General features: G+C 44.7%; 1 protein-coding gene across 1 annotated transcript in view; it reads left to right on the top strand.

The window, feature by feature from the left end:
• LOC122928606 (glycogen [starch] synthase, muscle-like) overlaps positions 1-13,128 on the top strand; it is a 50,801-nt gene that overhangs the window by 26,645 nt on the left and 11,028 nt on the right. The window contains exons 5-10 of the mRNA XM_044281602.1: positions 2,648-2,792; positions 6,311-6,428; positions 7,799-7,919; positions 7,999-8,105; positions 9,692-9,751; positions 9,877-9,955. Coding sequence (XP_044137537.1) covers positions 2,648-2,792; positions 6,311-6,428; positions 7,799-7,919; positions 7,999-8,105; positions 9,692-9,751; positions 9,877-9,955 — 630 coding nt within the window. The remainder of the gene's footprint in view (positions 1-2,647; positions 2,793-6,310; positions 6,429-7,798; positions 7,920-7,998; positions 8,106-9,691; positions 9,752-9,876; positions 9,956-13,128) is intronic.

Here is a 13,128-nt window from a genome sequence, read left to right as displayed (position 1 = left end):
TCAACACACTATAAATGTCACATTACAGCTAATGTTATATCGTGTTAGGTATTTAAGCTTATTGAGGCGTTTTACCCATGTATATATGTAGGCACACAGTGGTCACATCGTCAGCTGTTTTCATGACTCTTCACTCAGCCTTTTCCTGGATCCACTGCATAATTCCAAAAATAGGAAAATACATGGATCTCACATCCACATGCTGCTCCTCAGCGTAATTTATAACTCTTCTCGTGTATGTCCGATCTATGTCTGAACTCATGGCAGCTCATAAGAGCTTTCCAGGATTTTTTCATTTTTTTTTTTTTAACTGATGATCTATCCTCTGGATAGGTCATCAGTATCTGATCGGTGGGGGTCCGAAACCCGGGACTCCCGCCAATCTGCTGTTTGAGAAGGGAGCGCCGCTGCCTTCTCACAGCTCACCAAGCATGAGCGCTGTACATGGTTTAGCGGTTGTGCTTAATATCATTAATGGGGGTGAGTTGATTCTAGGACACATGACAAATGAACGTGTCATCACTCGGGCTGGGAAAAGCAGAGAGAAGGCTGCATGCCGGGTGTTGGACCCCCACCAATCAGATACTGATGACCTATCCAGAGGTTAGGTCATTAGAAAAAAAAACTCAGAAAACCCTGTTAAGCTATATTGTTATCAGTTTGGTTAGAATTTAGCTATTAGTGTTTATAAACTGTCTGAAGTTCAGAGATGAGGACTACACCTCAAGCCATCAGAACCGCTTCCTGACTGACTCGGTGTGAAGCAGAAGGCAATAGTCTGCAGATACACTGAAAATGAAGACTGTAGAGGAAAATGTTTGACTAACGCTGGGTTCAGACCTGAGCGCACTGAACGTACGCTCTGTATGCGCGATTGTACGGGTGTTTGCAATCGCGCATACAGAGACAAGCGAACGCCCATTGTCGCGCGTTCCCGCTGAAGTCTATGTACGGGAACGCGCGACAAGACGCCCCAAAGAAGCTCCTGTACTTCTTGGGGCGTCGGGCGTTTTACAGCGCAATCGTACGCGCTGTAAAAACGCTCAGGTGAGAACCATTCCCATAGGGAATCATTGGTTCTTGCCTGTTGAGCGTTTTACAGCGCGTAGGAACGCGCTGTAAAATGCTCAGGTCTGAACCCAGCCTTAAGTGTAAAGTGCAGAGAATGAAATATCCCTGAAGGTCTTTATAACCTTTAAAGGGAGTCTGTCACCTCCATTTGACCATATACAGTGCTTACAGGATTGTAACGGTACCTTTGTTCTTTTCCTCAGACTTGCACCAGCAGGAAAAACAAAGTTTAATTCATATGCAAATGAGCACTCGCAAGTGCCCAGGGGCGGTGTTCAGTGTGTAGGTGCCCAGGCTGCTCTGCCTTCTTTTCACTTTACTCCTCCCCAGCCTCTGCCTTTGCCCGCCCTCCAAGTCTCTTGCCTCAAAGGAAGAGACTGGGGAGGAGTAAAGTGAAAAGAAGGCAGAGCAGCCTGGGCACCTACACACTGAACACCGCCCCTGGGCACTTGCGAGTGCTCATTTGCATATGAATTAAACTTCGTTTTTCCTGCTGGTGCAAGTCTAAAGACAAAGACAAAGGTACCATTACAATCCTGTATAGGTGTGCTACAGAGCCATGTAAGCACTGTATATGGCCATATGGAGGTGACAGACTCCCTTTAAAGTGAATGGGCTGCATGCCCTGTATGCAAATTAGTTTTGAGGATCATGGAGGTGGAGCTGCTCAGGAGAACGGTCACCCTGGATCTCCCCCCCCCATTCACGCCCGTACTGGCTTGTTTGACATCCCTGGCACAGGAATGTGTCATCTCAAGTCGTTGACTTCCAGTTTTGGCACGTGCGCAATGAACCTGGGTTTATTCGCCTCTTCATTGACGCACTGCTTCTCTGCGCATATCTATTCACTACGAAGACCATGAAGCAGGTGCAAGATATAGAATAGATGCACAATAAGCTCCCTGTGCAGGGCATTTGTAGCTCTATAATGGTAAAACTGAGCACAAATAGGGTCATATATCAAACTGGTGTCAAATAGAACTGGCTTAGTCGCCCATAGCAACCACTCATATTTCGCCTTTCATTTTAGACGGCTCCTTTGGAAAATTAAAGGCAGAATCTGACTGGTTGCTATGGGCTACTAAGCCAGTTCTACTTTACACCAGTTTGATAAATGACCCCAAAAATGTGCTAAAACTATAATGTGAAATGAATCGGCCCAGAATTTTGGACCTGCAGACTTGAAGAAATTCAAGGGTTTTGCCAACTTGTAAAAATATGAGAATCACATAATAACATACCAGTAGAGCGCAGGAAGATGCCCCTGTCTGTAGGATGTACAAACATAAGCACTTGTCCATCGAGCGCAAGCTGGTAATGTTGATGTGATTCACCCAAGTCAACGCTTTCTGTGCTGCCCCTGGATGGATCCTGTGGTTGCACTGGGCATGTTCAGCGCATGCGCAGAAGAGGAGCCAGACTTTCTGACTTTAACAGGCAGTTTAAATAAAAATAAAAAAGGTGGACAACCGCTAGAAGTATGAAGAACCATATTAAAGCATCCAGTTTTATTTTGTACCTACCAGAGTGTACGATGCCTGCTGAATATTCATGACATTAACCCATCTGTTGACAGTTTAATGTAGATAAGGAAGCTGGTGATCGGCAGATCTATCACAGATACTGTATGGAACGTGCTGCGGTTCAGTGCGCCCATGTCTTCACCACCGTCTCACAGATCACTGCAATAGAAGCTGAACATCTGCTGAAACGTAAACCCGGTAAGGAGGAAGATCATGCAACATCATAAGTGTCTGATCTGCCAGAGCCGTCTTAAAGGGACATAACCCAGGTTTCTTTCATACAGACGACATCTTAACCAGTTCAAGACTGGGGTATTCACCTGAACAGGCACATTTTGAAAAGCAAATATTTTTTTTCAGTTTGGGTATTTAAAGGGAGTTTGTCACCTCCAAAATAATTTTCGACGTACGGAAAACGTTGTGTAGGTATAGGCCCAGAAACAAAACCGTGGCTTCTCAAATTTTTAAGCAAATAAAGTTATTGGTGCTACTGGCTCTGAAAACTCAGGGACTGTCAACCGAACAAGAGATGGAGGCCTGGACGGCGTTACCAATGAAATGATGATGCACCAAATGGAGCGGCCTGACAATATTGTTTGCATTTAAATAAAAGGAAGCACTTCACTGTATTAGGGGACCCAAATATGACTATGGTTGTTTCAGGACACCAACCCTACATGGCAGTATGCGTAAAGGGGTTGTGTCCTCTCAGACATTGGTGGCATATCTCTAGGATATGTAATCAATGTCAGATAAATGAGGGTCTCACCTCTGTATCTCTAGAACAGGGTCCCCAAAAGTGGAGGAGAGTGCCCCGCACTTGTGCAGCATGCTCTCCATTCACTTCTATGGGACTTCTGAAAATAGCCGAGCCAGTGCTAGTTTTTTGGGGAACTTGCATAGAAGTGAAAAGAGAGCACACAGCGCATCCACAGCCACTTTTCCATTCACCGCTGCAATTTTCAGAACTACCATAGCCGTGGTCTGGAAGGTGGCCGCGCTTACGTGGTGCGTCCTCGATCACTTTGGACGCCTGTTCTTGTGCTGGTCCCAGCGATGGGACACTCACCCGACATTGATGGCATTTTATAGTGATATGCCACTAATGGATGAGACAACCCCTTTAATTTGAAACCAAAGAGACAGACTCCCTTTAAAAAAATGTAAAAAAAAAATCTAATTATTTATGGTTCAATCATTATTTTATTAAGCGTACAAATAAAAAATGTACATATATATCCAATATGTATACATGAACATTACAAAGGTCATAAACTGAAAATCTAATTATTTAAAGAGGCTTTTTTATTACATTTTTTTTTTTAATGTCCCCTTTCTGTTAAAGCAATTTTGTTGTAGAGAATACATAGCTTATGGATGCCAAAGATGGGGCTAAAAGCTGCAATTTTTAATTTTTGTTTTGCCTTTATTTTCCGGTATTAAGATCCGTCATAGGCTCTCAATAACGGGGGAAAAAAACGCTTCCGTTTTGTCCCTATTTATTGTCAATGGGGACAAAACGTAACTGAACGGAATGCTCCAAAATGCATTGCGTTCCGTTTGGTTGCGTTCTCATACCGGAGAGCAAACCGCAGCATGCTGCGGTTCTCTTTTCGTCATGGGATGCGGTGCAAAACGGATTTGTCGTGCCCCACAATGCAACTCAATGGGACAGATCCCTGGTTTTCTCTGACACAATAGAAAACTGATCCGTCCCCCATTGACTTTCAATGGAGTTCCTGATAGATCCGTCTTGGCTATGTTACAGATAATACAACTGAATCCGTTCAGATGGCTGTATTATCACTAACGGAATAATAATTAATAGTGCGAGCATCACTGCAGAGTGGATCTTGGTTTGCTAAGAATCAGCAGCTCATGCAGGTACCCAGATCTGAGTAGGAAGTGGCATGGCAGCTTCCTGAGCTGTATACACGGTGCTCATTGAGTGCTGGGTATACAGTGATGGAGAAGACGGGCAGTAAAAAAAAACATTATTGCCTTCATTGTGAGGAGGCCCGGCCATCAGTGACAACAGGCTTCCCGCTCCCACAGCTGTACAGTCTCCTGAAATGTTATATGTAGAACAGGCAGACATGTAAAGTCAATGGGTGGTCTGTGACTGGTTAAAGAATAGTCTCTATAGAGTGACTAGATGTCCCTGACGGGGCTTCTAAGATAATCAGATTCCTATTGTACAGAAATGGATAGGAAGCTCAACTAGGCCTTTCAGTAGCCTACGACTGAGAGTTTGATTACCCTGGCATCTTCAGGGGCAAACCCGCAGTTGTAACAGATTAGGGTGTGTTCACGTGTCAGTCTGACGTAGTTTCCCTTCTGTGTGGTGGTGCTGGATCACAAACATTGAAATTGCATTATCGGCATGTTAGAAGGTCCCGCCATGTCCACCTCACCTGAGGCTATAGTGCACCTGATAGCCAAACTGTCATCAGTCCGGCTTAGGCTAATACAAATGGCCAGACATAACTGCTATGTGTAAACCCAGCCTTAGGTGCTTGAACTGGGAAATATCTAAATGGTAACTCCACTTTAAAGGGTATTCTATTGTACAGGAACGATGCTTTGTGAAGCTGTAGCGCTGACTCTGCTGGATGGCTTGAGCAGTGTGGTAGCCACCCCTAGATTTTTCTAGATCCACTGCCTCTCAAAGGGGTTCTGTGCTTTGCACAAATCCTTCTTGTTCGAAGGATCCCTTGACAATCGCAAAGCAATCCCTTGTAATCTGCGGGAAAACCTGGCAGTACGTGTAATAACCCTACAGTGCGACCACAGGGCTGGGTAGTAAACTGTTCATCTGCCTCTTCATTTGGAAAATATCAGTTAACAGAACTGTTCTAGAGGGGGGCCCAGTGTCTCCAGGTGTCTGATGGTTATAGGACCCAGAAGATCTATGGTAGTTACAGTATCAGCAAGTTTAAAGACCCAATACCAATACATTTTAAACGGATTTTCACTTATCACAGCTGCCATGGCATTCAGTACATTTATAGTACTGACCATCCGAAGCCTCGAGCAGTGGATACGAGTTGATGCTGCCCCCTAGTGATCATTGATAGGTTTCACTTTCATGTTATGCAGAAGAAAGAAACCTGTCAGTCATCGTCAGGAGGAGGGTGGGGTCTGCAAGCAGCATTTGATTCATCTTTCGCAGCGCTGGCATGGACTTTGGCATGTCTGTAGTATTCAGTGCTATAAGAGTAGTGAATGCCACGACAGGATTGACAGACCACTGAAATCAGCGGGTCTGTCACTACACTGTGCTGCCCTCAGTGAGGAGAGTATACTGAGCTGACAGGTTCCCTTTAGGGTACATTCACGACCGTATGTATTTTGCGGTCCGCAAAATGCAGATCTGCAAAATATACGGATGACATCCGTGTTGCATGTTTTTTAGTTTTTATTGTAACAATGCCTATCCTTGTCTGCTAAACGGACAAGAATAGGACATGCTCTATATTTTTTTACGGGGCTATGGAACGGACATACACACGGTGTGCTGTCTGCATTTTTTGCGGACCCGTTAAAATGAATGGGTCCTCATCCAGTCCGAGGGGAAAAAAAAAATTGAATGGACGCAGAAACAAAATAAGTTTGTGTGAATGTACCCCTAAAGTTAGCATCCAGGCACATTTGTATTTGATTGATTGTTCAATTGTTCTGGAAATTGTAACCAGTTCCTGTTCTGCGGTTTTCAGATGTTGTGACCCCAAACGGTTTAAACGTAAAGAAATTTTCTGCCATGCATGAGTTTCAGAACCTCCACGCTCAGAGTAAGAACCGCATCCAGGAGTTTATCCGAGGCCATTTTTACGGGTAAGACATTTGTTCTGCAATCCAATCTAATCTAGTTAATAGGGTTGTCCAAGTTATTTTTATTGATGACCTATCCTCAGGATAGGTAATCAATATCAGATCGGTCTGGTCTGACATCTGGCACCCCCGCCGGTCAGCTGTTTGAGGAGGCCGCCTCCTCTTCATTGTTTACCTGCTCGCCGTCGCCAGATGTACGTAATTACAAGTCGTCCCATGTCGTCTATGGAACGGCTTGAAAATACACGGAGCGTGGCCTCCTCTTCTAACAGCTGATCTGCAGTGTGCCTGGTGTTGGACCCCCGCCGATAGATATTGATGACCTATCGTGAGGATAGGTCATCAACAAAAATAACTTGAACAACCCATTTAACCACTTCAGTACCATAGGCCTATATTGGTGCTTCCATGTCACCACATTCAGAGAGACATACGGTGACTTTTTGAAAAAGTGTTTCTTTTTATGCAGACTTCGACACTTTTCCAAAAGTGGGCAGAAAAGGGCCGTGCCCAACAGCCGAGACAAATTATCTTCATTTACACCAACTTCATTGACTACCAAATCACACCCACTTTTTAAAGTGGCAAGAGCTGTGTAGTATAACAAAAAGTTGCACCTTTTATTGTTCAAAAATGGCATGTGCCTAAATGTTTTACTTTAGTTGCGCCAGAAAACCCATGTACACAACATAAATTCCCTCCGAAGCCTTTTAGAAAGTTGCAGAACTTTTCTTTATACAATGATTAAACTTCGGTTACATAAAATTAGACCGGAAGATTCCTTATTACTAGTAATTTAATGAGTGCAGTCAGTAAAGCGAACCTTTAAAGTGCACTGTATATTCCCTCAGCCCAGTGAACACTCATGACCAGCCAGCAGCATCAGTTAAGCTGTAATGTCGTGGTCCAGGACTCCTTAGCACTGCAAAGTGGAAAACGGAGCAGTGTGGGGGTGGTAGTTACTGCATGTTGTCGTCATTAGGACCATGTGGCCCCTGGTTCAGCTGTACCAGGTCATCTTTCCCAGTGCTAGCTTCATTCTGGACTATTCCCTTCCACTTTGCAGCACCTTCTATTGCAGCACAATAAGAAATGAGGGGAGGTGTAGATTACATATTTGGTTCTAAGGCTAGAGCTGAGGAAATCTGTGAAAATTTGCCTCAAGCTCGTTTTAAGAATGAGTGACTTAGCCACATTTTTACTTAGAAGGTGATGGAGTCTGAAATACTGATATAAGATCATTTTACGATCTCTTTTGTCTTCTATCCAGCTAATATGGCTCCTTGATAGGTCATGCCCCATTTGTGAAACATCACTGATTTGCTTTATTATATTAACCCTGAATACACATTTTTTAATTTTTTGCCTTGTAGACATCTAGACTTCAACTTGGACAAGACCCTGTTTTTCTTCATCGCTGGTCGCTATGAGTTCTCTAACAAAGGTGCTGACGTTTTTCTGGAGGCCTTATCCAGACTCAATTATCTTCTTAGGGTGAGACTATAGAAGGGCTGTAAATGCATGTGGTATATTTATCACTGGGCATCCATTACAGAGGTTTTTCTTCCATCAGGTGAATCAAAGTGACATCACAATTGTAGCCTTCTTCATTATGCCTGCACGGACCAATAATTTTAATGTGGAAACACTAAAAGGTCAAGCAGTTCGGAAGCAACTGTGGTAAGTGCTTAATGGCACCATAACTCTAGGAATTAAGGATCACATGAAAAATGCAGAACAAAGGTGTACATTTTCCTTCTAATCTCTTAGATTTTTCAGCTGGCAGATGACTAAAGAGATTTGGCTTTGTTAAATTGATGGATCTTTTTATACCGATCTGCTATTCAAGACAAATGTCTTCAATGGGTCCGAGCTAGAACATGGCCGCACGGGCTCAGAAGCAAGGGTGAATGCTTCCAGTCAGTAATAGGTCTGATATGAGGCTTGTGAGGACAGAGAAAATGGCTGATTTTCTGGGACCCCTGTACAAGAATTATTTATACACTTCTCACAGTTTTTATGGCAGTAGAAGACAGGTTAAGATCAACAGAGAAGAGTATCTTAACCCTTTCGCTACCAGCACCGTACAAGCATGACGCCCACTTGCGCGTGCAGCGCACGTCATGGCTGTAAAGTCTGCGGCTAATTACCGCAACCGGCAATAATGCAGATCGCGGTAATTAAATGCTTTAGATGCCATGATCAAGTGAGATCACGGCACCTAAATACGCAAAAACCGGGACTTCAGTACATGCGCTGAATGCTCTGAGTCTCTATGAAGAGACTCAGAGCATTAATTCTGCAATTCTTATTTTGGCCACGAGATGGCAGGCCAACATAAGAAATGAACAAAATACAAAGAAATTGTCAATTTTCAAATCCCTGATAGGTCAAAATTAAAAATTAAAAAACATTATTTCTAAGGTCATTTATGAGCCTTAAAATTTATGACAAAATATAAAAAATATAAAAGTTTAAATCGCCCCCCCTTTCCGTATAATAAAAAAATAAAATAAAATAACAATAAATAAAAACATCCTGGGTATCACCGTGACCGTAAACGCCCATACTATTAAAATAAAAAATATAATAAAATATTCCAATTCGGTGAATGGCGTAACGGAAAAAGGGTAAAAATGGCCGATTTGAAATTTTTTCATTGCGTCTCTTACCCAAAAAAATGAAATAAAATGTGATCAAAAAGTCACGCACACTCCAAAATGGTATCGATAAAAACAATGGATTGTCCCGCAAAAATGCGCCCCTAAAAAGCTCAGTAGACAAAAGTATAAAAAGTTATGGGGGTCAGAATATGGTGATGTTAATTTTATTTATTTTTTTATACATTTATTTTTACACTATTTAGACCTAAAAAAAAACTACTACATGTTGGCATAGAAGACACGCTTTCTTGAGGATGTTACGGAAGGGGGAGAGCCCTCCTAATTAGCACCTCAGTTAGAATATGCACCACTGACCATTACAAGGCTGCCTGTGTGTCTGTAGAGCGAACTATCTAATAAAGTTCTTGTATTAGTATCAGAGTGGTTGAATCCGTGTTCTGCCTGTTTGTGTAGTAGGTGAGGGGTGTGCATAGGTTAGCAGGTTTTAGAAATGGTGACTGGGACCGGACTGCAGCTGTACTGTATCTGTAAAACACTGATACCAACTGTTAGTGAAGGAGAGGCCTGCAGCTGACACTCATCTGATATGGAGGTATGAATGGAAATGGCCGTCACGTTGCTTTCTCTATTGTCTCTCCACAGGGATACTGCTAATGCTGTGAAAGAGAAGTTTGGGAAGAAATTATACGAGTCATTACTAGTGTGAGTGACAATCCTACTGGATACAGATTGTGCTGTAATGTCAGATCATTGTTAGCAGAAAACTAGTATAAAAGTGACCGGTGAAGGAAATGGTCAGTAAATATCATTTGGCATTTCTTTTGCAGAGGGAATCTACCAGACATGAATAAGATGCTTGATAAAGAAGATTTTACTATGATGAAGAGAGCTATTTTTGCTACACAGGTATGACTGCTTAACCAGATGAAAATGCTATGAATGGGAGTCATTTATAGAAAAACTTACTACAAGTATCTTGATAACCCCATCTAATATGCCCTAACTGCTAATACTGACATCATGGAGCAGGAGTTGGCAATCTTTGGCACGCCAGCTGTTATAAAAACTACCACTCCCAGCATGCTCCCTTGCTCGGCTGTTCTCAGAACTCCCATAGATGTGAATGGAGCACAAAAGTTGGGAGTGCTGGAGGGTTGCTGACCCCTGTCATGGAGTCACTTGGGACTAGGATTGCACTAGGTACTGAACTATCGATACCCAACCGCAGCAATTAACCCCTCTGGTGCAGTAGTGCGCCCCCCACCTCAGTATTATAATCATTGGTGGTGCAGCGGTCTCATCCCCCTCTCCCTACCCCGCCAGTATTACATTCATTGGTGGCAGTGGCAACAAGGTGTGTCTCCCCCCCACACTCCTCAGTATCTTCATTGGTGGCGGTGGCAGCTTCCGATCGGAGCCCTAGCAGTGAAATTGCGGGGCTCTGATCGGTTACCATGGCAGCCAGGACGCTGCTGAAGCCATCCATGTCTGTCTGCCACGTTAAGCTCCCCGCTGCTGTGTGCACAAAGCACAGGGCAGCAGGGACAGTGTAAATTCCTATTCACCCTAATAGATTTTTATTAGGGTGAATAGGACAAGCGTTCTAGACCCTAAGGGGGCTAATGGTTATTAAAATAAAAAAAGTTAAAAAAAATAAATAAATAAAAATTCAGTTTAAATCATGCCCTTTCCCAATTTTACATATAAAATAAACAAAAATATAAACATATTAGGTATCGTCACGTCTGAAAAAGTCCACTCTATTGAAATATTAAAAAAATATCTCCTATGCAGTGAACGCTGTAACAGCAAAAAAACCTTTTGTGATTCGTAATTGGGATAGGACCAGTGGCGTACCGCCCATAGAGGCAGACCACGCCACTGCTATGGGGCCCGCGGCACTGGGGGGCCCGTAGCGCAGATAAGGCCCCGCCCACTGATGACCAGCAGCCGGCTATGCGGCTGCTTTTCTCCCCAGGGCCCCCCCCCCCATGTTTAGCTGAATCGCCTCCCAGAGGCGCGGCTAAGTCCTAGACACCCGCCCCCCTCCTCAGCGCTGCGCTCTGAAACACCCGATCCTCCTCTCGTCGGCGTCCCAAATCCCGCGCAGGCGCAGTGCCGGCGATTGCCTGCGCCTGCGCTCTGATAATACGGCTGAGGGCAACAGCTTCAACATCGTCACTGGGCATGCGCCGAGCCCAGTGACGATGTTGAAGCTGTTGCCCTCAGCCGTATTATCAGAGCGCAGGCAATCGCCGGCACTGCGCCTGCGCGGGATTTGGGACGCCGACGAGAGGAGGATCGGGTGTTTCAGAGCGCAGCGCTGAGGAGGGGGGCGGGTGTCTAGGACTTAGCCGCGCCTCTGGGAGGCGATTCAGCTAAATGATGGAGGCGTTAGAGTTTTCATATTTAGGCGGGCACGGCACTAATCAGAGGGGCACCGTGGAGAAAGAAAAACGCCCCTCTGGGCTCCAGTCCGGCTTACAGCAAGAATCGATTTTTAGAAGAAAGGACAAGACTGACATGGAAAAGAAGAACACAGATGGAAAAAAGGTACTTTATTAAACATGGATCCATGAGTACCTTTTTTCCATCTGTCTTGTTCTTTGGATTGTGAGTCTTGTCATTTCTTCAAAAAATCGATTCTTATGATATGTAAATGACGCTGTAAGGAGCCCAGAGGGGCGTTATTCTTTCTCCACTGTGCCCAGGAACGCCCCTCTGAAGTGCCGTGCCCGGCTAAATTTGAAAACTAATAACGCCTCCAAGTTCATCTAAATCGCCTCCCAAATCCGATCCTCCTCTCGCTGGCATCCCAAATCCCGCGCAGGCGCAGTGCCGGCGATTGCCTGCACTATGATAAGATGACTGACGGCACTGCGCCTGCGCGGGATTTGGGATGCCGGCGAGAGGAGGATCGGAGTGTTTGCCGCAGAGCGCGGCACTGAGGAGGGGGGTGTTGAGCACTTAGCCGTGCCTCTGGGAGGCGATTTAGATGAACTTGGAGGCGTTATTAGTTTTCAAACTTAGCCGGGCACGGCACTTCAGAGGGGCGTTCCTGGGCACCGTGGAGAAAGAATAACGCCCCTCTGGGCTCCTTACAGGGTCATTTACATATCATAAGAATAGATTTTTTGAAGACATGACAAGACTCGCAATCAAAAGAACAAGACAGATGGAAAACAGGTACTCTGTTAAACATGGATTCATGAAAAAAAAATTGGGGGTAAATTGCTAGTGACAGATTCCCTTTAAGGCTACTTTCACACTTGCGTTCAGAGCGGATCCGTCTGGTGTCTGCACAGACGGATCCGCACCTATAATGCAAACGCTTAGATCCGTTCAGAACGGATCCGTTTGCATTAACATGAACAAAAAAAAAAAACAACATATTTTTTTTTTGTTCATGATAGTGCAAACGGATCCGTTTTGACTTTACATTGAAAGTCAATGGGGGACGGATCCGTTTGAAAATTGAGCCATACTGTGTCAACTTCAAACGGATCCGTCCCCATTGACTTACATTGTAAGTCTGGACAGATCCGTTTGCCTCCGCACGGCCAGGCTGCAAGCAGCGTTCAAGTGTCCGCCTGCTGAGCGGAGGACAGACGGAGCCATACTGATGCATTCTGAGCGGATCCGCATCCACTCAGAATGCATTAGGGCTGGACGGATCCGTTCGGTGCCGCTTGTGAGAGCCTTCAAACAGAACTCACAAGCGGAGACCCGAACGCAAGTGTGAAAGTAGCCTAACATGGCACCCCAAATAAGGAGACCTGCAGGCTGCAGCAGATATCCCATGTGACAGGTCACCCCCAGGAAACCCCTAACAGTTTCTGTAGGTCATGTATAAATTTATTTAATGGGGGTGTGGCATGGGAGGAGCAAAGTCGTGAAGTGGGAGGGGCCATGGTGGGTAGTGGGCGGGGTTAAGGGGCCCAATTCAGATTTTTGCTATGGGGCCCAGTGATTCCTATGTACGCCTCTGGATAGGACTGTTCTATTATGGGCCGGATGTTCCATAAATTGCGGAATGCACGTGGCTTTTTTGGTGGTTTATTTTTTTTCCGCGTGGTATT

Source organism: Bufo gargarizans, chromosome 2 (genome assembly GCF_014858855.1).
Source record: "Bufo gargarizans isolate SCDJY-AF-19 chromosome 2, ASM1485885v1, whole genome shotgun sequence".
NCBI classification, from domain to species: Eukaryota; Metazoa; Chordata; class Amphibia; order Anura; family Bufonidae; genus Bufo; species Bufo gargarizans.
Note: the sequence above shows the minus strand (reverse complement) of the source record. Positions and strands in the feature narration are given on the sequence as shown.